The following is a 26,553-nucleotide window of genomic DNA, read 5'->3' as shown; positions in this document are numbered from 1 at the left end:
TCCGCCTCAATTCCGTCCGAGAGACAAGGTCTGGCTTTCTTCCAAATATAAAAACACAAAAGAGGTCTGCCGCGGCACATAACCGCCAGACAAGAAGAGATTCTGACAAGATGTGAAAAATAAAACCAATATTTATTCAGTTCAAAAATAAAAGATACATTAAAATTAGACAAGGGAAAACGTCCAAAAAATGGGGGAATGGAAAACACTGAAAGGTCCACTGCTCGCAAATGTAATACATGAATATGTTTACAGGATAACACACCTCATGTGGTAGGATCCAAGTAATAAAGAGATATACTTATAAGAGGACTACTGTGTCCTAGTATAGCGCATGTGCGACAAGGGAAGTAGTCATTACTAAATGCATCTCAAATCTCCATAAGGTTTAAATAGATCAAAGCAACAGCAAACTTATCATAGGTCCAGACTGTAAAGCTACAGCAAAAATACTGAAGTAACGCAGGAACCTAGTAAGAAAACATGATTACTTGATTCAGGAAGTGGATCCTGACAAGCAGAGACCAACATGTCCTCCCCCTACACTCGACGGACGCCGTTTCGCAATGTCGCTTCTTCCGGGGCGTGTCATCTTCCAAATATGTTCGTCTTAAGATACCATCTTACAAGTTGGGTCCGCGGTTCATCGGTCCTTTCAAGGTTCTGAACCAAATTAATCCGGTGGCTTACAAGCTGAAACTCCCGGCCTCCTTACGGATTCCGAACTCCTTTCACATGTCTCTCCTCAAACCGGTTGTCCTTAATTCTTTCTTTAACGATCCAGGTACCACCCCAGCTCCAGTCTCCGCTGAGGACGTCTTTGAGGTAGAAAACATTTTGGCCACCAAGAGGGTAAGAGGAAAGACTTTCTTTCTTGTCGATTAGAAGGGGTTTGGCCCTGAGGAGAGGTCTTGGGAGCCCAGGGAGAACATTCATGCCCCTCATCTTCTAGAAAAATTTCTCGCGGGCTTGAAGAAGAGGGGGCGTAAGGGGGGGGGGTACTGTAGCATCGGCGTCTCTGCCTCCTGCAGGGCAGAGACACCGTTCCCCTCACCACCGCGGTCCCGGTCCGGCGTCTTCCTGTTCCCCTGCTGCTAAGGCGCGCACTGCGTGCAGCTTCCCGGGCACTGTGCTTAGGGCGCGCACGCTCCCTTCGTCTTAAAGGGGCCACACGCGCCATCCTAAGAGTCCCCGGCCAATGGCCGGAGGACTGCCCCTATATTAAGCACCTCCTCCAAAATGGAGGTGCCTGTGCAAGGTTGTTGTTTGTGTGCTAACACTCTCCTCAGCCCTCAGGCTCCTTGTCTGCCAGTCTGTCTAACAGTCCTGCCCGCTAGTCTAACAGTCATGCCCGCCAGTCTATCAGCCGTGCCCGCCAGCCTGCCTACCCGGAGCACCTGCCAGATTATCTGCTGTGCCCACCTGCCTTCCCGGAGCACCTGCCAGTTACCTGCCGTGCTCACCAGCCTGCCAACCCGGAGCACCTGCCAGTTACCTGCCATGCTCACAAGCCTGCCAACCCGGAGCACCTGCCAGTTACCTGCCGTACCCACCTGCTCGTTTACTCGGAGTTCTTGTCTGGCTATCCGCCATACCCTCCTGCTTGTCTACCCAGATCACCCGCCAGCCTACCTGCCGTGCTCATTCGCTGTACCGGTCAGCTCCTGTCTTCTGACCCGTGGGAGTCACCTGCTCTCACACAAGGTCGGTCCCAGAGTGGCATCTGGTTCACCTGCCCGGTCCCTCCTTGGTTCACGGAGTCGACTAAGCCGCCGTGTGACCTGGGTCGGTCCGAGTAGGCACTGAGTTACGCCCCTCTGGTCCCTCCTTGCATCAAAGCACAGAGGTTCCACCACCCGGATCCGTAACATGCTGCACTTTATGTTCATGCTCAGTGGTGAGGCAGGGCTAAGGAGTCAGAGGCGGAGTCGTAGAGTCAGGGAAATTTAGGAGTCGTAGGTTTGGCCCTCCGACTCCACAGCCCTGGTGGCCACCTATGTAGGTAGAAGGACATCCGGGAGACCCGTCCCTTTTGTGAATTTTTAATAAATGTCTATGATGAGAATGTCGCTTTGAGTGGTGGCCAGACCCATTTTGGTGCCGCCTATCTTGGGGTAGTTAAAGGATCAGGCAGGTAACAATCCAGTCTGTTAGGTCCTTGTTTCTGCTGATGATAGATGTTGGATGAAATCTCCTCGACCCCACAGATATGGGACTGAATACTCTGTATTTCCCTCCATAGGGAGATGGTCCTTTGCTTTCAGGCTCTCGGAGAAGATTCTAATTGCCGGGCAGTTGTCATTTCTGGCTCAGGGAAAATGTTCACATCAGGTCAGTGCGTCATTACACCCAATATGGGGTGAGCCGTAATTCCTACATTATATAACTTCACGATTGAAGGCTTTCTGACCATAATTTTGTGCCATCTTTGATCTGGCGCCATCCCATTCACCTGCACCATGCCTGACTGGCTGCCATGCTGGGACTGATGGAGACAGCCGAGTCACCATCAGTGCCAAAATAGTGAATGGAGCGGTGGTCGCACATGTGCACTAACGTTTCGTTCACACAAAGAACTTTGACACTCTCATTCTCATGATTGGTAGGATCTACCAGGGATCTCGGATCTTTTATACTTCTGATGTCTAACATCAGAGGACTGACATTATCATATGTCAGGAGTAACAAGGATCCGACAGGTAGAAAATCACTGGGAGTCTGGCCGATTGAAAGAACGATAGTGTCAAAGTCCCCTGTGTGAATGAAACGTTAGTGCCCATGCGCGACCACCGCTCCCTTCACTATTCACTTTTCTGCGATTATTGGCTTAGCTCTCTCCGTCAGTGCCAGCATGGCCGCCCATCAGGGGTATTCTGGCAAAAGCAACACGATTTACTGACCACAGTGGCTAGAAACAGCGGCACATTTGTGGTCTTGCATCTCAGATTGCAACGTTTTGTAGTTTTCTGAAGTCTGTGTTAACACTAGTGTTAATATTTCCATTTTTGTGATCTTTTTGGGAAGCATAAAAACAAAAAAAATGTGCTCATTTACAGGATCTAATCATTTGAATGGGCTTTATTTTTCTAAAATGTCCGTTCGCATTCATTCCATCTACCATCCATTTTTTTTTTGTTAAAATGGAAACCAAAAGTTTCCTTTATTATACAGATGCGTTTGGCGGATCTGTTAAAGACGCAAACTTTGGGTTCAGTTCGATAGTTTGCATCTTTTCTTCTTCTTTTTCTTCTTTTGTACATGTCCTTTTTTTTCTCATTGGATTAGGTACAGATTGATGTCAAATGGATATGTGAACGCAGCGTAATGTAGCTTTTGTTCACTTCCCATGTTAACAAATATAATGGGACCAACCAAGTCTAAGCCCCATTTTTTCTCCAAGGTCCCCCAGTTTGATTCTGTGATATATATCCCATTCCTGTGGAGACCCTATACTGTATGTCGTTTTCTATTCTGCAGGGATCGATCTCATGGACCTGGCGAGTGATTTCATACAGCTGCAGGGAGAAGACGCTGCCAGAATTGCCTGGGGTCTTCGTAAGCAGATAACTGAATATCAGAAATCTTTTTCTGTAATCGAGAAGGTTTGTGTTTCCATCTGGACATTAGACGTCTAGGATACTGGATACTGACTTTATGGAAACAACATGACCTCTTTATGGGGTGGACTCTTGACAGCAATTTTTTTTGCAGGTTAGCCCTCGATGAATGGAGTTTTCGTCAGGTTAGCATGCTCCTATTTGGGCACTTATGTTAGTTGTGAATCGTGGTCCTCTGGGTGAAGAATGTAAAATGTCATGGACTCCTTCTTTGACCTATAAGGTGCTGGAAGGTTGGACTCCACACTTGTTGGTCATATGAATTATGTTTCTTCAACCTCCCAAAACTTCTCAATAATGTCTTCATAATTTTTATGATTGTCTTCATCCACCTTGGTCATCCTCATCTAGTTTTGTCTTCACCTCTGTCCACCATATGTATTCTACCCCCTACCATAAATTTGGGGTTCCCGTAATGTCCAAAATTATATTGAGTATTGGAGATCATTTTCCTTCAAAGTGAAGATGAGGTCTGATTAGTAAAGGACGCACTTAATAGGTTTCTTTACCACCCATTGTCTTCTCAAATATCTTCATCAACAGACTGAAGACATCAGTACATTTCTCATCCTGCTTCTTTATGAACTATGGAGTGGAGTATGGATATGCAGGATGAATACAGAGGATGGATTTAGATATGTATAAAGGATGGATATGGAGAATGGATGGGGATAAAGGATGGATATGGATGAGGATGGAGATGGTATGGAGAATGTGTGGTGATGGATATGGATGGAGATTGAGGAAGGATGAGGTGGATGGATAAGTATGAAAATGGGAGATGAATATAGACGGAGGATGGATATGGAGAATGGATATGGTTGGGGATGGAGAATGGATATAGAGTAAATATGGATGCAGGATGGGGATGGATATTGGATGAGACTTAATGATGATGAAAATGCTCATCCTGTGGATAGTCATGATTTGGGTTTGGCCTCTTTACTGACTATATTTTTACCCGCAGTGCACGAAGCCTGTGATTGCAGCAGTCCACAATGGTTGTATGGGAGTAGGTGAGACAACACCCGGATGACATTGTCTATCGTCAGCGGGTGGTTATACACTCCTGTAATGCTGTGTTTCCTATCAGGTGTGGATCTCATCAGTACCTGTGACATTCGCTACTGTTCCCAAGACTCCTATTTTCAAGTTAAGGTGAGAGACGACCGTAGAGCGGTCACGGTTCTTTCTGGGGGTCCCTTATTTGCTATAACGTAAGTAGCATATTAGAGTCTCTTTCTTTGAGTATTTTTGGGCACCCATTTAAAATTTACAAGTGGGCTCCTTCTAGTACTGTTATATTATGCTTCAGGGGGAGCTAAGCCTCCTCAGTCTCCACAGCGCGGGTGTCTCTGCTCCCCCTGTACGTTTCTGTACTGCTGGCATTTTCTATAAGTCTCTTTAGAAATAAATGGAGCCTCTCCAGCCCCCTCTTTCTATATTACGGTCTCTTCCTGCAGGAGGTGGACGTGGGTGTGGCAACGGACGTGGGAACCCTCCAGCACCTGCCTAATATCATTGGGAACAGAAGGTATGTAAGTCATTATTATTATTATTATAGCACCATTTATTCCATGGCGCTTTACATGTGAAAAGAGATATACAGTACATAATAAAAAACAAGTACAATAATCATGAGCAATACAAGTCAGTGACTGGTACAGGAGGAGCGAGGACCATGCCCACGAAGGCTCACAATCTACAAGGGATGGGTGAGGATACAGTAGGTGAGGGTAGAGGTGGTCGTGCAGCGGTATGGTGGAGCGGTGGTTACTGCAGGTTGTAGGCTTGTCGTAAGAAGTGGGTCTTCAGGTTCCTTTTGAAGGTTTCCATGGTAGGTGAGAGTCTGATATGTTGGGGTACAGAGTTCCAGAGTAGGGGCGATGCACGGGAGAAATCTTGTATGCGATTATGGGAAGAGGAGATAAGAGGGGAGTAGAGAAGGAGATCTTGTGAGGATCGGAGGTTGCGTGTAGGTATGTATCAGGAGACTAGGTCACAGATGTATGGAGGAGACAGGTTGTGGATGACTTTGTATGCCATGGTTAGGGTTTTGAACTCGAGTCCCTGGATAGTGGGGAGCCAGTGAAGGGATTGACAGAGAGGAGAGACCGGGGAATAGCAGGGGGACAGGTGGATTAGTCGGGCAGTAGAGTTTAGGATAGATTGAAGGGGTGCAAGAGTGTTAGAGGGGAGGCCACAGAGCAGGATGTTGTAGTAGTCGAGGCGGGAGATGATGAGGGCGTGCACTAGTGTTTTTGCAGATTCATGGTTGAGGAATGTGCGGATCCTGGAAATATTTTTGAGTTGTAGTCGGCAGGAAGTGGAAAGGGCTTGGATATGTGGTTTGAAGGAGAAAGTGAGCTTGTGGGATTGGGGCGAGTGAGCAGCCATTTACTTCAATGGATAGATCTGTTGGGGGGGTTGAGTGAGATGGGGGAAAGATGATAAATTCTGTTTTGTCCATGTTAAGTTTGAGAAATCTAGCAGAGAAGAAGGATGAAATAGCGAACAGACATTGTGGGATCCTGGTTAGTAAGGATGTGATATCAGGTCCAGAGAGGTAGATCTGTGTGTCTTCAGCATAGAGGTGATACTGAAAGCCATGGGACTCTGAGCTGTCCCAGGCCGAAGGTGTAGATGGAGAAAAGCAGGGGTCCTAGAACTGAGCCTAGTGGGACACCGCAGATAGTGGGCGAGATGAGGAGGTGGTGTGTGAGTGGGAGACGCTGAATGTCTGGTCTGTTAGATATGAGGAGATCCAAGATAGGGCCAAGTCTGTGATGCCAAGAGATGAGAGAAACTGTAGTAAGAGGGAATTGTCCACTGTGTCAAAAGCAGATGACAGGTCCGGGAGGAGGAGGACAGAGTACTGTCGCTTGGATTTGGCGGTTAGTAGGTAATTGGTGACTTTAGTCAGTGCAGTTTCAGTAGAATGGTGCAGTCGGAAGCCAGATTGTAAGCGGTCAAAGAGGGAGCAGGAGGAGAGGTGGGAGGACAGTTCAAGATGGACGTGTTGTTCCAGTAGTTTTGAGGCATAGGGGAGAAGTGATATGGGGCGATAGCTAGACACAGAGGATGAGTCAAGGGAGGGCTTTTTGAGGATGGGTGTGATCGAGGCATGTTTGAAGCATGAAGGGAAAATACCAGTTGTTGTTGACAGGTTGAAGAGATGGGTTAGGGCTGGGATGAAGACTGTGGTGAGGTTTGGGATGAAGTGGGACGGTATCGGGTCCAGTGCAATTGTGGTGAGATGTGATCTTGAGAGTATAGAGAAAAGTTGATCTTCTGTAATGGGGGAGAAGCTGGTTTTGTAGGAGGAGGGATGAGTAGTTATGAGGAGGGGCTGTGGGGGTTGTAGGCCAAAGCTTCCTCAATCTTCTGCTTGAAGAATGAGGCAAAGTCTTCATCTGAGATGCGAGGAGAGGGAGAAGGCGCTAGGAGAGGGAGAAGGCGCTGTGAGACGGAAGAGAATTGAAAGTGTTGAATAGCTGTTTAGGGTTATGAGACAGGGAGGATATGAGAGATGAAATGTAAGTTTATTTTTATGCAGTGAGTGTGGACCTGAAAGTAGTGAGGGACTGTTTGAATGTGATGAAGTGTTTGTTGGAGTGGGATCTTTTCCATCTCCGCTCAGCATCCCTGGAAGCCCGTCTCAGTTCTTTAGTCAGGCTGGTGTGCCAGAGTTGCCTGTTGATTTTGCGAGCTTTGGTATGTGTGAGGGTGGCGACCGATTAGAGAGCTGCAGCTGTTGTGGTGTTATAGAAAGCGGCAGCAGCATCTGCATTCTGTTTGCAAGAGGGAGAAGGGATTCAGAGAGTGAGTGTAGACCAAAGTGTTTAACATTTCTGCGAGGGTGTGCAAGGTTGTGGCATGGGGATTGTGCACTTGGAGAGGAGAGGGAAGAGCATGTGAGTAAGTTGTGGTCAGACAGAGGGAGTGGTGAGTTAGAGAGGTTCGATAGGGAACAGAAGCGGGTGAAGATGAAGTCCAGTGTGTTACGGATCCGGGTGTTGGAACCTCTGTGCTGCGGTGCAAGGAGGGACCAGAGGGGCGTAACTAAGTATCAACTCGGGCTGACCAAGGTCGTACGGCGGCTCAATCGACTCCGTGACCAGGGAAGGACCAAGCAGAGGGACCAGGTGCTACTCTGGGCCAGACCTTGTATGAGAACAGGTGACTCCCACGGGTCAGAAGGCAGGGACTGACCGGTACAGCAGATGAGCACGGCAGGCAGGCTGACGGGTGATCCGGGTAGACGGACTGGCAGACACGGCAGGTAACAAGCAGGAGCCTCCAGGTAGGCTGGCTGGTAGGCACGGCAGGTAACAGGCAGGTGCTTCCAGCTAAGCAGGCGGGCAGGGCCCATAGACAGACTGGCGGACTGGACTGTAGACAGACTGTCGGGCTGGAGAGTAGACAAGCTGGCGGACAGGGCTGGTAGTCAGGCTGGCGGACTGGACTGGTAGTCAGGCTGGCGGACTAGACTGGTAGTCAGGCTGGCGGACTGGACTGGTAGTCAGGCTGGCGGACTGGACTAGTAGCCAGGCTGGCGGACTGGACTGGTAGTCAGGCTGGCGGACTGGACTGGTAGTCAGGCTGGCGGACTGGACTAGTAGCCAGGCTGGCGGACTGGACTGGTAGTCAGGCTGGCGGACTGGACTGGTAGTCAGGCTGGCGGACTGGTAGTCAGGCTGGCGGACTGGACTTGTCAGGCTGGCGGACTGGACTGGTAGTCAGGCTGGCGGACTGGAGTTGTAGTCAGGCTGGCGGGCTGGACTGGTAGTCAGGCTAGCAGCGGGACCTGAGGCCTGAAGCCGAGTTTAACACACAAAGCTACAACCTTGCACGGGCACCTCCATGTTGGAGGAGGTGCCTTTTATATGAGAGGTCCTCTGGCCTTAGTACAGCGCGCGGCCCCTTTAAGAGGGAGAGAGCGCGCCGGCAGCAGCAGAGGCAGGAGCGCCGGAGGACTCCGGGCGGGGAGCGCGGCGGTAAGAGGGACGGCGTCTCCGCCTGTCAGGAGGCAGAGACACCGATACTACAGTACCCCCCCCCCCGCTTTACGCCCCCTCTTTTTTAGGCCTGAAAGAAATTTTTTAAGGAGAAGCGGGGCATGGATGTTCTCCCTGGGTTCCCAAGTTCTCTCCTCTGGGCCAAACCCCTTCCAATCCACCAGAAAAAAGGTTTTTCCTCTTACCCTCTTGGTGGCCAGAATGTTCTCTACCTCATAGACGTCCTCAGCGGAGACCGAAGCTGGGGAGGTACCTGGATTGTCGGAAAAAGAATTATGCACAACTGGTTTGAGGAGAGATACGTGGAAGGAGTTGGGAATCCGTAAGGTGGCCGGGAGTTTTAACTTGTAGGCTACTGGGTTGATTTGCTTGAGGACTTCAAATGGACCGGTGAACCGTGGACCCAACTTATAGGAGGGTATTTTGAGACGAACATGTTTGGAGGAGAGCCAAACCTTGTCTCCCAGGCGGAATTGAGGCGGATCCAGACGTCTCTTATCAGCATGTTTCTTCATCCGCTCGGAGGATTGAAGAAGTGCGGATCTAGTGTCCTCCCAAATAGTGGAAAATTCACTGACCAGAGACTCCGCGGCAGGGTTGTCCACTGAAGCGGAAACGGAATCCGGGGATGTTGACCGTAGACCACAAAGAACTGGGACTTGGAAGAAGATTCGCTCTCATGGTTGTTATAGGAGAACTCGGCCCATGGTAGGAGCTCCACCCAATCGGTATGGTGAGCGTTGACGAAGTGCCGGAGGAAGCTGGTAAGGATCTGGTTGATACGTTCCACTTGGCCATTGGACTGCGGATGGTAAGCAGAGGAGAAATCCAGGGTGACATCCAGCAGCTTACACGTAGCTCTCCAGAAGCGCGAAGTGAACTGGACCCCCCGATCAGACACAATGTGGAGGGGTAGGCCGTGGAGATGAAAGATGTGATGGATGAAGTCCTTAGCCAGCACAGATGCAGACGGGAGACCAGGCAGAGGGATGAAGTGAGCCATTTTAGAAAAGCGGTCAGCGACCACCCAAATGACCGTACAACCGGCAGAAACAGGGAGATCAGTAATAAAGTCCATAGCAATGTGTTGCCACGGGGCAGCAGGTACGGGAAGAGGCAGGAGACAGCTGGCTGGAAGATGTCTGGGAACCTTGTTGCGGGCACAGGACGAACAGGCCGTGACGAAGTCTACCACATCCTGGCGCAGGGTAGGCCACCAGTAATGCCGGGTAATGAGCAGGAAGGTCTTCTTCTGGCCTGCATGGCCGGCTAGTTTGGATGAATGACCCCAGTGAAGGACCTTCTTACGATTCGGAACCGCTACAAACGTCTTACCGGGTGGGAGACGAGACAGGTCCAAGGGGGCCACATTCATCTCTTTGGAGGGATCGATGATATGCATAGGTTCCTCCTCTTGATCGGAAGACAGGATGGATCGGGACAAGGCGTCGGCTATAATGTTCTTGTCCGCCGGGCGGTAATGTAGGGTAAAGTTGAAGCGGACGAAGAACAAAGACCACTGGGCCTGACGCGGATTGAGTCTTTGGGCATTCTGTAGATATGCCAGGTTTTTGTGGTCAGTATAGAGGACCACCGGGTGCAGAGTCCCCTCGAGCAGGTAACGCCACTCCTCCAGCGCCAATTTGATGGCTAGCAGTTCTTGGTCTCCTATGGAGTAGTTGCGCTCAGACGAGGAGAAGAGCTTGGAGAAGAAGCCGCAGGTTACCATTCTCCCGGACAGAGATTTCTGGGTGAGCACTGCTCCGGCTCCGGAAGAGGAAGCATCAACCTCCAGAAAGAACTGTTTGTTGCTATCCGGACGGTGCAACACTGGGGCAGAAGAGAAGGCTTGTTTTAAGGAGAAGAAGGCCTCCTCCGCTTCTTGACGGCCATTCCTTAGGATTTGCTCCCTTTCGGGTGAGCGCAGAGATGGGAGCAGTCCAGGAAGAGAAATGTGGGATGAAGAGACGATAATAGTTGGTGAAGCCCAGGAATCGCTGAATCGCCTTCATCCCCTCCGGACGGGGCCACTTTAACCCCTTAAGCCCCGCGGGTGGTTTGCACGTTAATGACCGGGCCAATTTTTACAATTCTGACCACTGTCACTTTATGAGGTAATTACTCTGGAACGCTTCAACGGATCCCCCTGATTCTGAGACTGTTTTTTCGTGACATATTGTACTTCATGATTGTGGAAAAATTTCTTCGATATCACTTGCGTTTATTTGTGAAAAAAACGGAAATTTGGCGAAAATTTTAAAAATTTTGCAATTTTCAAAATTTGAATTTTTAAGCCCTGAAATCAGAGCGATATGTCACACAAAAGAGTTAATAAATAACATTTCCCACATGTCTACTTTACATCAGCACAATTTTGGAACCAAAATTTTTTTTTGTTAGGGAGCTATAAGGGTTAAAAGTTGACCAGCGATTTCTCATTTTTCCAACAAAATTTATAAAACCATTTTTTTAGGGACCACATCACATTTGAAGTCACTTGGAGAGGTCTTTATGACAGAAAATACCCAAAAGTGACACCATTCTAAAAACTGCACCCCTCAAGGTGCTCAAAACCACATTCAAGAACTTTATTAACCCTTCAGGTGCTTCACAGGAATTTTTTGAATGTGGAAGAAAAAAATGAACATTTAACTTTTTTCACAAAAATGTTACTTTAGACCCAATTTTTTTTATTTTCACAGGGGTAACAAGAAAAAATGGACCCCAAAATTTGTTGTGCAATTTCCCCTGGGCACGCAGATACCCAATATTTGGGGAAGAAACACTGTTTGGGCACACGGCAGGGCTCGGAAGGGAAGGAGCGCCATTTGACTTTTTGATTGTAAAATTTGCTTGAATAATTAGCGGACGCCATGTTGTGTTTGGAGAGCCCCTGTGTGCCCAAACTTTGGAGCTCCCCCACAAGTGACCCCATTTTGGAAACTAGACCCCCCAAGGCACCTTTATAGATGCATAGTGAGCACTTGGAACCCCCAGGTGCTTCACAAATTGATTCGTAAAAATGAAAAAGTGAAAAAAAAAACACTTTTTCATTTTTACGAATCAATTTGTGAAGCACCTAGGGGTTCCAAGTGCTCACTATGCATCTAGATAGGTGCCTTGGGGGGTCTAGTTTCCAAAATGGGGTCACTTGTGGGGAAGCTCCAATGTTTGGGCACAGAGGGACTCTCTAAATGCAACATGGTATCCGCTAACAAATTGAATGGAAAATCAGCTCAAATTGTTAGCGGACACCACATTGCGTTTGGAGAGCCCCTCTGTGCCCAAACTTTGGAGCTCCCCCACAAGTGACCCCATTTTGGAAACTAGACCCCCCAAGGCACCTTTCTAGATGCATAGTGAGCACTTGGAACCCCCAGGTGCTTCACAAATGATTCGTAATAATGAAAAAGTGAAAAAAAAAACACTTTTTCATTTTTACGAATCAATTTGTGAAGCACCTAGGGGTTCCAAGTGCTCACTATGCATCTAGATAGGTGCCTTGGGGGGTCTAGTTTCCAAAATGGGGTCACTTGTGGGGGAGCTCCAATGTTTGGGCACACAGGGACTCTCTAAATGCAACATGGTATCCGCTAACAAATTGAATGGAAAATCGGCTCAAATTGTTAGCGGACACCACATTGCGTTTGGAGAGCCCCTCTGTGCCCAAACTTTGGAGCTCCCCCACAAGTGACCCCATTTTGGAAACTAGACCCCCCAAGGCACCTTTCTAGATGCATAGTGAGCACTTGGAACCCCCAGGTGCTTCACAAATTGATTTGTAATAATGAAAAAGTGAAAAAAAAAACACTTTTTCATTTTTACGAATCAATTTGTGAAGCACCTAGGGGTTCCAAGTGCTCACTATGCATCTAGATAGGTGCCTTGGGGGGTCTAGTTTCCAAAATGGGGTCACTTGTGGGGGAGCTCCAATGTTTGGGCACACAGGGACTCTCTAAATGCAACATGGTATCCGCTAACAAATTGAATGGAAAATCGTCTCAAATTGTTAGCGGACACCACATTGCATTTGGAGAGCCCCTCTGTGCCCAAACTTTGGAGCTCCCCCACAAGTGACCCCATTTTGGAAACTAGACCCCCCAAGGCACCTTTCTAGATGCATAGTGAGCACTTGAAACCCCCAGGTGCTTCACAAATTGATTCGTAATAATGAAAAAGTGAAAAAAAAAACACTTTTTCATTTTTATGAATCAATTTGTGAAGCACCTGGGGTTCCAAGTGCTCACTATGCATCTAGATAGGTGCCTTGGGGGGTCTAGTTTCCAAAATGGGGTCACTTGTGGGGGAGCTCCAATGTTTGGGCACACAGGGACTCTCCAAATGCAACATGATATCCGCTAACAATTTGAGCCGACAATTTGTTAGCGGATATCATGTTGCATTTGGAGAGTCCCTGTGTGCCCAAACATTGGAGCTCCCCCACAAGTGACCCCATTTTGGAAACTAGACCCCTCAAGGATTTTATTAAGGTGTATAGTGAACATTTTGAACCCAGAGGTACGGCACAGAATTTGTTTACATTAGGTCATCATATTGAATAAGTTGTCATTATTCTTGAGCGCAAGTGCTCGCTACTTGAGTTTGCATCGGGTACTCAGGTATGCACCATGTACAGCGTGTGCTCGAGTGACATGCTCGAGTCCCTGCTCCGCATGTTTCACGGTTATTAGACACCCAAAAAAAAACATGCGGGGATTGCTCGTGCATGGCAGGCAATCCCCGTAAAGTTTTTTGGCCGCGAAGCATATGGGGCAGAGACTCGAGCATGTCACTCAAATACCCACGATACTCAATGCATACCAGAGCACCCGATGCAAACTCAAGTAGCGAGCACTTGCTCTCAACACTAGTCGCCATATCGTCATCTTTTTTTCTTACTTTTGAAAAAAATCCCAACCCCAGCCCTAGCCCCAGCACAACCCTAGCCCCAGCACAACCCTAGCCCCAGCACAACCCTAGCCCCAAACCCAGCCCTAACCCTAGCCCAATCCTAACCCAAGAGTTTATATTTGACGCCGTTCCTTGTGCGGTATAAGTGATTAGACGACTTTATTCTTTGGGTCGGTGTGATTACAGCAATGCCAGAATCATATGGGGTTTTTATGACTGACAGCTGTCACACACTAAAAGACGCATTTTTTGTAAAATCTAGTTTTTGCATCGCCATATTTTGAGAGCTATAATTTTTCCAGATTTTGGCAGACAGTTATGTGACGGCTCGTTTTTTGCGGGATGACTTGACGTTGTTATTGGTGCCATTTTCAGGCACGTGACATTTTTTGATCGCTTTCTATTCCGATTTTTGGGAGGCAGAATAAGCAAAAACCAACAATTCAGGAATTGTTTTTTTTTATTCTGTTCCGCGTGTGGTAAAATTGATGAGGTAGCTTTATTCTTCGGGTCAGTACGTTTACAGCGGTACCACATTTGTATCATTTTTCTATGTTTTGGCGCTTATACACAATAAAAGCTATTTTCTAGAAAAAAATATTTTTTAGTATCGTTTTATTCTGAGAGCTATAACTTTTTTATTTTTTGGCTGATGGAGCTGTGTGGTGGCTTGTTTTTTGCGGGACGAGATGACGTTTTCAGCGGTATCATTTTTATTTATATGCGTCTTTTTGATCGCGTGTTATTCCACTTTTTGTTTGGCGGTATGGTGATAAAGCATTGTTTTTTGCTTCGTTTTTTTTTTTTTTTTTTTTACCGTGTTCACTGAAGGGGTTAACTAGTGGGACAGTTTTATAGGTCAGGTTGTTCCGGACGCGGCGATACCAAATATGTGTACTTTTATTGTTTTTTTTTTTATTTTTTTTATAATAATATTTATTGATGGGTACATTATATTTTTATTTTTGGTGTATTATTTTTTTTATTTTTTTATAATATTTTTGCACTTTTTTTTTTTTTTTTTTTTTTTTCCACTTTCACACAGTTTATACACTTTATTACTTTGTCCCACTCTGGGACTTTCACTTTTTTTTTTCTGATCGCCTGCATGGCACAGGAATGGAGCACCATCCCTATGCCATGAAGGCTGTCAGAAGTGCACAGTGTGAAGATTGCTTGGAGATGCACTGCGCATGTCCAAGCAATCTTCCTGCTCTCTGGTGACCCGGATGTTGTCATGACGACATCGGGTCGTCATGGCAACACCCGGGAAGCCTTTGCAGACTGCGCTGGAAGCCGGAAGAGGAGGTGAGTATCGCCGATCACCTCCCCTTGCCCCCGCAATGCCGCGATCGACTTCGATCGCAGCATCGCGGGGGTTAATGTGCTGGGAGCGGTGCAGGACCGCTCCCTGCACATAGTACCGGGTGTCAGCTGTGACAATCAGCTGACACCCGGCGGCGATCGCGCCCGCACAGCCTGTGTGCGCGCGCGATCGCGATGACGTACTAATACGGGTCTGGCTCTTAAGTCCCAGGGCACAGACGCGTATTAGTACGTCAGATGTTATTAAGGGGTTAAGACAGCAGAGACCTTCTCGGGGTCCATCTGTAGACCAGTCTTAGAGATAATGTAGCCCAAGAACGGAAGCGAGGTCTGCTCGATGAGGCATTTCTCAAATTTTGCATATAGGTGATTCTGCCTGAGCCTAAGCAGGACCAGACGAACATCCCTCCGGTGTGTGGGAAGATCTGGAGAGAAGACCACGATGTCATCCAGGTACACCACTACGCAAGAATATAAGAGGTCACGGAAGATGTCGTTAACTAATTCTTGGAAGACGGCTGGAGCATTACAGAGACCGAAGGGCATCACACGGTATTCATAGTGGCCGTCCCGGGTATTGAATGCCGTCTTCCACTCGTCTCTTTGGCGGATCCGGACCAAGTTATACGCCCCACGAAGATCGAGTTTGGAGAAGATCTTCACGCCTTTAAGGCGGTCAAACAGCTCAGAGATGAGCGGCAGGGGGTATTTGTTTTTGACAGTAATCTGGTTGAGTCCTCTATAATCGATACAGGGGCGTAGTGAACCGTCTTTCTTTTTTACGAAGAAGAATCTGGCTCCAGCCGGGGAGGTAGATTTCCGGATGAATCCCCTAGCCAGATTTTCTTCGATGTACTCCGACATGGCCCGGGTCTCGGCCAACGACAACGGGTAAATACACCCACGGGGTGGAGTGGCACCGGGTACCAGGTCGATAGGGCAATCATATGGCCTATGAGGTGGCAGTGTCTCTGCTTCCTTTTTGTCGAATACATCTGCATAGGACCAGTAAGGTGCCGGTAGACCAGGTAAATTAGCCGGAGTAGATGGAGGTCGAACCGGGCGAACCGGGACCAGGCAGGTCTCGTGGCAAAACTGCCCCCCAACGGAGCACCTCACCGGATTGCCAATTCAGAACGGGTTCATGTCTCTGTAGCCAGGGTAGACCAAGCAAAAGGGAGTGAGAGAGTCCGGAAAGCACATGGAAGGAGATCCTCTCTGAGTGCAGCATTCCCACCTGCAGGGTTACGGGCTCTGTGACGAGCAAGATGATCACCGGAAGGAGTCTTCCATCCATGGAAGCGACTGCCAGTGGTTCAGCCAGAGGTTTGGTAGGAATCTGATACTTCGCTACAAGGGACTGGGATATGAGATTCCCAGCGGCTCCGGAATCCAGATGTGCGGTTTCAAAGAAGCGGTTCTCTCCACAGGAAATAGAGACAGATAAAGTCAAGAACGGAGAGGATTTACTTTTGCCTAGGACGACCGCTCAGAGCTGTCCTAGACACTGGAGTTTCCCAGCTTCACCGGGCAGGAACAGATCAGGTGCTCCTTACTACCACAGTAGAAACAGTTCCCCTCGGCTCGGCGTGTCTCTTGGCGAGATTTGACCATCTTGGTCTGGTCGATCTGCATAGGTTCGGGCGAGCGTGCCCGGGAGATGCAGGTTGGGAAGCAGGTTTCTGGAAAACTGGAGCAAGACGAGGAAATCTTCTCTCCCGGGTAGTCTCCTTAGCACGTTCTAGGAAACGGATGTCAATCCGGGTAGCTAGTGACACCAGGTCATCCAGGGTGGTAGAAATGTCCCGGCCGGCTAACTCGTCCTTAGTCCGACCGGAAAGACCCTTCCAGAAGGTGGACACCAGGGCCTCATTGCCCCAAGCAAGCTCAGAAGTGAGGGTACGGAACTGTATGGTGTAACGGGTCTGGGAGGCGGAACCTCTGAGCTACTATACAAGGGGGCGGTCCTTGTAAGGGAGCGGGTGGCGACCAGGGAAGACGGGCAGGAAGTCACAGCAGGTGACCGGGACAGTCTCTGGGTGAACGGGCTGGAGGTCACGGCAAGTGACCGGGGCAGTCTCTGGATGAACGGGCTGATGGTCACGGCAAGTGACCGGGGCAGTCTCTGAATGAACGGGCAGATGGTCACGGAAAGTGACCGAGGCAGTCTCTGGATGAACGGGCAGATGGTCACGGCAAGTGGCCGGGGCAGTCTCTGGATGAACGGGCAGATGGTCACGGCAAGTGACCGGGGCAGTCTCTAGGAAAAGGGTTGGTACGACCTGTGGCGGCTGATGATAGACGTGGGCTCCCAGGTGAGCAGGCGAGAGTCTCTGGATGAACGGGTGGTCACAGCATGTGACGGCGGAGCCTCCAGGAAGACCAACAGACAGGCGGCAGATGAGCGCTCCCAGGTGAGCGGGCAGAAGTCTCTGGACAGGCGGGTGGTCACAGCACGTGACGGCAGAGCCTCCAGGTAGGCTAGCAGACAGGCAGCAGATGAGCGCTCCCAGGTGAGCGGGCAGGAGTCACTGGACAGGCAGGTGGTCACAGCACGTGACGGCGGAGCCTCCAGGTAGGCTAGCAGACAGGTAGCAGATGTGTGCTCCCAGGTGAGCGGGCAAGCTGGTCCATAGACAGACTGACAGGAGTTGGAAGGCAGACCGTCGGACCTCAGGCAAGCAGGCAGGTGGCTGATGTGCGCTCCCAGGTGAGCGGGCAGGCTGGTCCTTAGACAGACTGACAGGAGTAGTAAGGCAGACCGTCGGACCTCAGACTAGCAGGCAGGTAGCAGATAATCAGGCAGGAATCTGGCAGGAATCTGGCAGGTATCTGGCAGGTAACTGGCAACGGGACCTGAGGGCTGAAGCAGAGTAGTGAACAGTGCAACAACATTGCTCGGGCACCTCCATTTTGGAGGAGGTGCCTTATATATGGTGAAGTCCTCCGGCCATTGGCCGGGGACTCCTTAGGACGGCGCGCGCGGCCCCTTTAAGAGGGAGGGAGAGCGCGCGCGCGCCCTAAGCACAGTCGCCGGGAAGGAGCGCGCGCTGCCAGCAGAGCGGGAGGAGGACGCCGGGCACGGAGCACGGAGGTGAGGGGAACAGCGTCCCTGCCTAGCAGAGGGCAGGGACGCCGGCGCTACATATGGCATACTGGCCCACGGTGAGACTCCCTTGGAGGAGACGGAGCAATGAGGAGGCAGTGGAAATCCTTCGTCCGGGCTCATCGAAGACCCTCCGGAAAGTAGTAAGGAAAGCCGGAAGATCGGACACCAAGGGATCCCCTTTCTCCCATAGAGGGTTTAGCCATGCCAATGCTTCCCCAGTGAGGTGAGACATGATGAACACCAACTTGGCCCGGTCAGAGGGAAACTGATGTGCCAGAAGTTCAAATTGCAGCGTGCACTGGTTCAGAAAACCCCGACATAAGACGGGGTCACCTCCAAAACGAGGAGGCGCAGAAAGCCGGGGTCCTAGGCTGGGTGCCGTGGTATTGGTTGGCCGTGGCGCCGCCGGAGCAGTTGTCGCCCGACTCGAGGCGGGCACAGGAAGGACAGACAGCGCGTCCAGGCGAGAGTTGACAGACCGCAGGTAGGTCAGGATGGTTTCCTGTTGGGATCTCTGACGAGAAACCTGGTATAGGTCAGCAAGCGAAGGAGATTGGGGGCCACCGGGTTCCATGGCCCGTGCAAACTGTTAAGGATCCGGGTGGTGGAACTTCTGTGCTGTGGTGCAAGGAGGGACCAGAGGGGCGTAACTAGGTATCAACTCGGACTGACCAAGGTCGTACGGCGGCTCAATCGACTCCGTGACCAGGGAAGGACCGAGCAGAGGGACCAGGTGCTACTCTGGGCCAGACCTTGTATGAGAGCAGGTGACTCCCACGGGTCAGAAGGCAGGGACTGACCGGTACAGCAGATGAGCACGGCAGGCAGGCTGACGGGTGATCCGGGTAGACGGACTGGCAGACACGGCAGGTAACAAGCAGGAGCCTCCAGGTAGGCTGGCTGGTAGGCACGGCAGGTAACAGGCAGGTGCTTCCAGGTAAGCAGGCGGGCAGGGCCCATAGACAGACTGGCGGACTGGACTGTAGACAGACTGTCGGGCTGGAGAGTAGACAAGCTGGCGGACTGGGCTGGTAGTCAGGCTGGCGGACTGGACTGGTAGTCAGGCTGGCGGACTGGACTGGTAGTCAGGCTGGCGGACTGGACTGGTAGTCAGGCTGGCGGACTTGGCTGGTAGTCAGGCTGGCGGACTGGACTGGTAGTCAGGCTGGCGGACTGGACTTGTAGTCAGGCTGGCGGGCTGGACTTGTAGTTAGGCTGGCGGGCTGGACTTGTAGTCAGGCTCGCGGGCTGGACTGGTAGTCAGGCTAGCAGCAAGACCTGAGGGCTGAAGCAGAGTTTAACACACAAAGCTACAACCTTGCACGGGCACTTCCATTTTGGAGGAGGTGCATTTTATATGAGAGGTACTCCGTCCATTGGCCGGGACTCCTTAGGACGGCGCACGAGGCCCCTTTAAGAGGGAGGGAGTGCGCGCACGCGCACCCTAAGCACAGTGCCCGGGAAGCTGCGCGCACCGGCAGCAGCAGAAGCAGGAGAGCCGGAGGACGCCGGCGGGGAGCGCGGCGGTAAGAGGGACGGCATCTCTGCCTGTCAGGAGCCAGAGACGCCAATACTACACAGTGTGTGGCCATCTTTGTGAGTTGCTGCGGACGAGCATTGAGCGAGGTCGAAGGAGGAAGTGAGAGATGGAAGCTTAGAGACAGCTCAGTGGGAAGTGTCAATGGGGATGTTGAAGTCACTCATGATGATAGTGGGGATGTCAGCGGAAAGGAAGTGAAGTAGCCAGGTGGTGAAATGGTAGAAGAAGGTGGTGGCTGATCCTGGGAGGCGGTAAATGACAGCCAACTGAAGGTCGGAGGGGGAGTAGATGCGCATACAGTGCACCTCAAAAGAAGGGAGAGTAACAGAGGGTGGCAGTGGAATTTTGGTGAAGGAGTAGTTATCTGACAGGAGAAAACTAACTCCTCCGCCATGCTTGATGCTGGGGCAGGGTGTGTGGAAAAGGTGGAATCCACCATAAGAAAGTGTAGCTGCAGAGGCCGTGTGAGAGGGGGTGAGCCAGGTTTTGGTGATGCAGAGGAAGTAAAGTTACTTTTAGTTCCCTTTTGGTCATTTCTGGTCATTATCATCCAATACAGCAGGTTATGATCATATTTCCTCTATTCTATGATTTCGCGTTAGGCCTTATGTGGGTTAGTGATGTCAGTATACGTCCATACTGAACACATAACATGCCTGTGCAGTGAAAATCTTTAATAAAATAAAAATCATTGCCAGAATTGCTGTTTTAGCTTTTATTTTTATTAACCCCCCCAAAAAAAATTAAATAAAAAGTGATCTTAGAGACACATGTACACCAAAGGTGGTCCTTCAAAAATCAAGTACTCATAAAGCTATACACATATATATATATATATATATATATATATATATATTTTTTTTATTTATTTATTTATTTCATATGATTTCTTTGTGAAAAATTAGTAATACACGTTAAAAAAACAATTATATAGATTTTGTTTAACTATAATCAATTACTCACAGTCTGCACAGTGAATGCAATGAAAAACAAAAGAGCGGCATAGTTGTTTTTTTCTAATTTCTCCCCATCCTTCCCCCCCAAAAAAGAAATAAAATTATGCAAAGATATGCATCTGAAAATTATGCCACTGATCCAATACAACTCGTCTTGCAAAGAAAAAAATAAAATCTTTATATAGCTTTATCAATGGAAAATAAAAAAATAAGTTATTGCTCTCAGAATGCAATGATGGAAAATAAAAATTGTTTGTTCATGGGGGTCCAAAATGGGCTAGTCATTAAGAAACTAAACTCAACAACGTATACAATTAAATGGAGATAACAGCGCGTGCCGCCCATTCTCCATTTATAGTATCACGAGGCGGGAATCACATCGGTCAGTTTATATGGAAATACTCCTTTAATAGCGCTTTTGGTGCACATACCAGTATACTCTGCCCTGTCCAGGAGCTGTTCTGAATCTCTGAATGCTCTGTAACTTGCAATCTATTCATTATTAGTGGACAGTTTTTATTCATTAACACTCTGCCAGCACTATAGGAACTGGAACTTCCTTTCCCCCTGACACTTCCTGTAGAGAGACAAAGACCCCACTTCCCACTAACCGCTCCCCACTTTCTGTATTTTTTCTCAATATATCTGGTGCTAGAGACGGATTGCACTTGACAATGTGCTGTGGACAGAAAGTTCCGTGAACGGGAAATGTCTAGAAGTCGGCATTTGGAAACCTGAGTTTATTGAAACCTCATGACTATGTGTATCTGAGCAGTGTCTTGTATCTGTGTGCGGGGTCCTGGTATTAATCTACATATATTTGGGGAGCGGAATGATTACCAGATTCTCTTCTTCCTCTACAGCTTGGTGAACGAGCTGGCCTTTACCGCTAGGAAGATGATGTCCGACGAAGCCTTGAGCAGCGGACTAGTCAGGTATGTTTCTCTCATAACGGTCCTCCTCCTCCGGTCCGCTTGTTTCCTCTACCATCGGGGACAAGGCATGTGACAAAACTGATCACCACTGCTGCCAGTGATTGACTGCAGTGGTCCCAACAACTAGGACAGCATGTATCGAGCCGGTCTCTGCGGGTTGTGTCTAAAATGCTGCTCTGTCCTATTCAAGTGGAATAACCCATGATTACGTACCATTTAGAGCAGGCGCTACAGAAATGAAATGATGGTCTGCAAACAGATATAAACTAATTGGATCCCCGAGCGGAGAGAAAAAAGCTGTGCAGACAAAAAAAAAGAGAGCGCCCCCTATAATCTAGAGATGCAAACAAGTAATACAATGTAATTAGATTCATTACTACAAAAAATATTATTTATTACTACAAAAAAAATAGAAAAATATTTAAAAATGCTTAAAATATGCAATTATGGAGAATAAATTGTTAAAGTATTAAAATCAAGGAGGTGGGGGGCGCATGCGCCATATACAAAAATGTATCAAACCTGATCAAAAACCAGCGTCGATAAGAGGGTGCGTAAGAAAGGAAAGCCCCAGCTTCCCCGAGCTTGCACCTTGCCATACATGTAGGGGTTATGGACTCTACGTTTGTATCTGGTATTTGCCTTCCCAATTTTAATACTTTACCACTTTACTATCACCGTCTCTTTTATGTCTATATATACTTTACACGACTTCATTTATTATCTGTATTATTGCCCTCCATGTTTGCTGGTCGGTGCTCTTGGTATTTATGGCATGTTTGATGCTGCTTATCAGGGAGGTATAGATAGCTCTCATCTATAGTGCCTACGGTTTATTATTGCATATTAATTGCTGTAATACTTGTTCATTGATGTAGCTATTGATTTTCTAGGGTGAGTATTGGGGTGTGCACTTATCATGGCTCACACCCATATCTATTGGTACAATTCATAATTGGATATTTTAAGCCTTTTTAATATTTGTCCAATGGCTTGCTGGCCGTGAATTGAAAGTATCCCCCTCTGTTATGTTGTATGTTTATGTATATTTACACTTCCTGTAATGGGACAAAGTCCCACCTCCACTTCCTGTGGAGGGACAAATGCTCGCCTCCACTTCCTGTAGAGAAACAAAGTCCCGCCCCCACTTCCTGTAAACGGACAAAGTCCCGCCCCCACTTTCTGTAAAGGGACAAAGTCCCGCCCCCACTTCCTGTTGAGGGATGAATGCCTGCCCCCACTTCTTGTAGAAGGACAGAGGCTCACCCCCACTTCCTGCAGAGAGAGAGAGACCCGTTCCCTCTTTCTTTAGAGGGATAAAGACCCACCCCGACTTCTGGTAGCGGGACAGAGACCAGCCCTCACTTTCTAAAGAGGGACAAAGGCCAGCCCCCACTTCCTGTAAAGGGACAAAGTCCTTTCCCCACTTCCTCTAGAGGGACAAAGTCCCGCCCCTACTTCCTGGAAAGGGACAAAGTCCCGCCCCTACTTCCTGGAAAGGGACAAAGTCCCGCCCCTACTTCCTGGAAAGGGACAAAGTCCCGCCCCTACTTCCTGGAAAGGGACAAAGTCCCGCCCCTACTTCCTGGAAAGGGACAAAGTCCCGCCCCTACTTCCTGGAAAGGGACAAAGTCCCGCCCCTACTTCCTGGAAATTGACAAAGTCCCGCCCCACTTCCTGGAAATGGACAAAGTCCCGCCCCACTTCCTGGAAATGGACAAAGTCCCGCCCCACTTCCTGGAAATGGACAAAGTCCCGCCCCACTTCCTGGAAATGGACAAAGTCCCGCCCCACTTCCCGGAAATGGACAAAGTCCCGCCCCACTTCCTGGAAAGGGACAAAGTCCCGCCCCCACTTCCTGGAAAGGGACAAAGTCCCGCCCCTACTTCCTGGAAAGGGACAAAGTCCAGCTCCAACTTCCTGGAAAGGGACAAAGTCCCACCCCAACTTCTTGTTGAGGGACAGATGGCTCACCCCCACTTCCTGCAGAGAGATAAAGACTCGTTCCTTCCTGCAGAGAGATAAAGACACGAACCTTCTTCCTGTAGAGGGACAGAGGCACGGCCCTTCTTCCTGTAGAGGGACAGAGGCACGCCCCGTCTTCCTGTAGAGTGACAGAGGCTTGCCCCGTCTTCCTGTAGAGGGACAGAGGCTTGCCCCGTCTTCCTGTAGAGGGACAGAGGCTTGCCCCGTCTTCCTGTAGAGGGACAGAGGCACGCCCCATCTTCCTGTAGAGGGACAGAGGCACGCCCCGTCTTCTTGTAGAGGGACAGAGGCACGCCCCGTCTTCCTGTAGAGGGACAGAGGCACGCCCCGTCTTCCTGTAGAGGGACAGAGGCACGCCCCGTCTTCCTGTAGAGGGACAGAGGCACGCCCCGTCTTCCTGTAGAGGGACAGAGGCACGCCCCATCTTCCTGTAGAGGGACAGAGGCACGCCCCATCTTCCTGTAGAGGGACAGAGGCACGCCCCTTCTTTTTGTAGAGGGACAGAGGCACGCCCCTTCTTCCTGTAGAGGGACAGAGGCACGCCCCTTCTTCCTGTAGAGGGACAGAGGCACGCCCCTTCTTTTTGTGGAGGGACAGAGGCACGCCCCTTCTTCCTGTGGAGGGACAGAGGCACGTCCCTTCTTCCTGTGGAGGGACAGAGGCACGCCCCTTCTTCCTGTGGAGGGACAGAGGCACGCCCCTTCTTCCTGTGGAGGGACAGAGGCACGCCCCTTCTTCCTGTGGAGGGACAGAGGCACGCCCCTTCTTCCTGTGGAGAGACAGAGGCACGTCCCTTCTTCCTGTGGAGGGACAGAGGCACGTCCCTTCTTCCTGTGGAGGGACAGAGGCACGCCCCTTCTTCCTGTGGAGGGACAGAGGCACGCCCCTTCTTCCTGTGGAGGGACAGAGGCACGCCCCTTCTTCCTGTGGAGGGACAGAGGCACGCCCCTTCTTCCTGTGGAGGGACAGAGGCACGCCCCTTCTTCCTGTGGAGGGACAGAGGCACGCCCCTTCTTCCTGTGGAGGGACAGAGGCCCGATCCCACCTCTTGTAGAGTGACAGAGGCTTGCCTCCACTCTTTGTAGAGGGACAGAGGCTTGCCTCCAATTTTTGTAGAGAGACATAGGCCTGCCTCCACTTTTTGTAGAGAGACAGACGCCTGCCTCCACTTTTTGTAGAGGGACAGAGGCCTGCCTCCACTTTTTGTAGAGGGACAGAGGCTAGTCTCCACTTCCTGTAGATGTACGAAGTCCCGCTTCCTCTAATCCATTTGTTTTGGTGCTAGAGGTTTTGTTTTTGTGTTTACCATAAATATCCTGTGAACAAGAGCCACAGAAGAAAGCAGCCTTGTTTTTCTAATCTCATAAGGCCTCCTTTTTCCCCTCTCCTCCAGCCGGGTGTTCCCCGATAAGGCCTCCCTCCTTAGTGCTGCCTTTGACCTGGCTACTGAAATTGCCAGCAAAAGCCCAGTTGCCGTCCAAGGAACTAAAGTGAACTTACTGTATGCTCGAGATCACTCGGTGGAGGAGAGTCTGAATTACATGGTGAGCTGTCGTCTTATTCTGCCGTTCTTTGGTAATCGTGGTCAGGTAACCATGTTCTCTGTCTGTGTCTCAGGCCACCTGGAACATGAGCATGCTGCAGACCCAGGACATCATGACATCTGCTCAGGCCGCTCTGCAGAAGAAGACCCCAAAAGACGTCACATTTTCTAAGCTGTAGGACTCATCTATGTGCTGGGAGCTTGATGCACCGGACTATAGACCACCAGGACATGGAAGAACCAAAGTGTCAGGCACAGATCTGCAGTTAACATAAGCAAGGAGAAGCACTGGGGACCTGCAGTAATGTAATTTGGAACATTCTGATTAATAATGGGTGAATTATATGATAGCTGTTTATACAATTATCTAATAAAAAAACATAAGTAAACTTACTTGTGATGAGCGAACGTGCTCTGTGATACTCGGATATCACTCAAGTATCTGAGTGCTCTGATGTGTTCGGCATTCGTCAAGCATTGGCTGGTGCTCGGATTTAATGCCCGAATCCCCGTCCTGCATGTTTGGCTCCTGTTACACAGTCAATAAACACATGGGGATTGCCTGCCAGTCACTGTAATGCCATCTTTGTAATGACATTACTGTGACAGGCTGGCTGCATTGCCTCATCAAAGGTTATAAAAGAACCAGCGCACACTGACGCCATTGCACATCTAAGGGACATTTCTGATTGAAGGGATAGAGTAGTTGTCCAGACCTATGTGGACAGTTTTCAGTAATCAAGAGTCCTCTAGTGGTGATACTCTTCCTGAACCACCGTACAAAAAGTCCTTCTAAGGGCTAACCTTGTGCTTTGCTGTTTCTATGCGATACATTCTGCATTTAGCATAGGGACAGCTGCTAGAGCAGGGAGAGTGGCTGAATACAACCTCTAGGCAGGGCTTAGGGCTTTGTTTGCAGTACATTGCCAAATATATAGCTGCTGCAGATGACTACATTTTTTTGGGTGAAACAATTGACTGTATTGTTATCCATACAGTTTAACGTGCTTTGTGTTAAATTACGGTGGTATTAAACTCTAAAACCCTTCCAAAAAATGTACTGTATTGAATTTGTCATCCATACAGTTTAACATGCTTTGTTTAAAATTACCATGGTATTAAACTAAAAAAAAACCTTAAAAAATGTACTGTATTGAATTTGTCATCCAGACAGTTTAACGTGCTTAGTATTAAATTACGGTGATTTTAAATAAAAATTAAAAAAAAAACTTTGCCAGCTGCATGTGAGCAAATTTTTTTATTTTATTAAAAAAAATGTATTTTCAATTAATCAAGGTTTCCAGAGACCGAGCAATTAGAAAATGTATTAGGCGTGCTGTAAGGGACAGAGAAGTGGAAATGTTGTTTATGGTGCACGAAGATGCTGAGGACGTGGGGCATGTGCGACTGCACCAGTTGCTTGAGCACAAGAAACATGCACATCCGCACAACACACAGCTTCCTGTCCCACTTTTCAGGGAGGCACGGGACACCACTCCTGAAGCCACACCAGTGTGAACAAGTGGTCAGTTGGATAGCAGATAATGCTTCCAGCATGTGCCAGCACCACCCAGTCTTCCACACTGTCCAGTTTCACAAGCCAAGAGTCTGG

At 49.2% G+C, this 26,553-nt stretch overlaps 1 protein-coding gene across 2 annotated transcripts in view; it reads left to right on the top strand.

Moving 5' to 3' along the window:
• LOC141155046 (delta(3,5)-Delta(2,4)-dienoyl-CoA isomerase, mitochondrial-like) overlaps positions 1–25,632 on the top strand; it is a 31,271-nt gene extending 5,639 nt beyond the window's left edge. For both annotated transcript variants that reach the window (XM_073641665.1, XM_073641667.1), the window contains exons 3-10: positions 2,243–2,331; positions 3,478–3,602; positions 4,585–4,633; positions 4,711–4,775; positions 5,081–5,151; positions 21,341–21,412; positions 24,792–24,942; positions 25,016–25,632. In XM_073641665.1, the coding sequence (XP_073497766.1) occupies positions 2,243–2,331; positions 3,478–3,602; positions 4,585–4,633; positions 4,711–4,775; positions 5,081–5,151; positions 21,341–21,412; positions 24,792–24,942; positions 25,016–25,120 (727 nt within the window). In that variant the 3' untranslated portion in view covers positions 25,121–25,632. The remainder of the gene's footprint in view (positions 1–2,242; positions 2,332–3,477; positions 3,603–4,584; positions 4,634–4,710; positions 4,776–5,080; positions 5,152–21,340; positions 21,413–24,791; positions 24,943–25,015) is intronic.
• The last annotated feature ends 921 nt before the right edge of the window (positions 25,633–26,553 follow it).

Source organism: Phyllobates terribilis, unplaced genomic scaffold (assembly GCF_046119375.1).
Source record: "Phyllobates terribilis strain yellow unplaced genomic scaffold, ASM4611937v1 Scaffold_7__3_contigs__length_470593459, whole genome shotgun sequence".
Taxonomy (NCBI): domain Eukaryota; kingdom Metazoa; phylum Chordata; class Amphibia; order Anura; family Dendrobatidae; genus Phyllobates; species Phyllobates terribilis.
The sequence above is the reverse complement of the archived record's forward strand: the minus strand, read 5'-3'. Positions and strand labels throughout refer to the sequence as shown.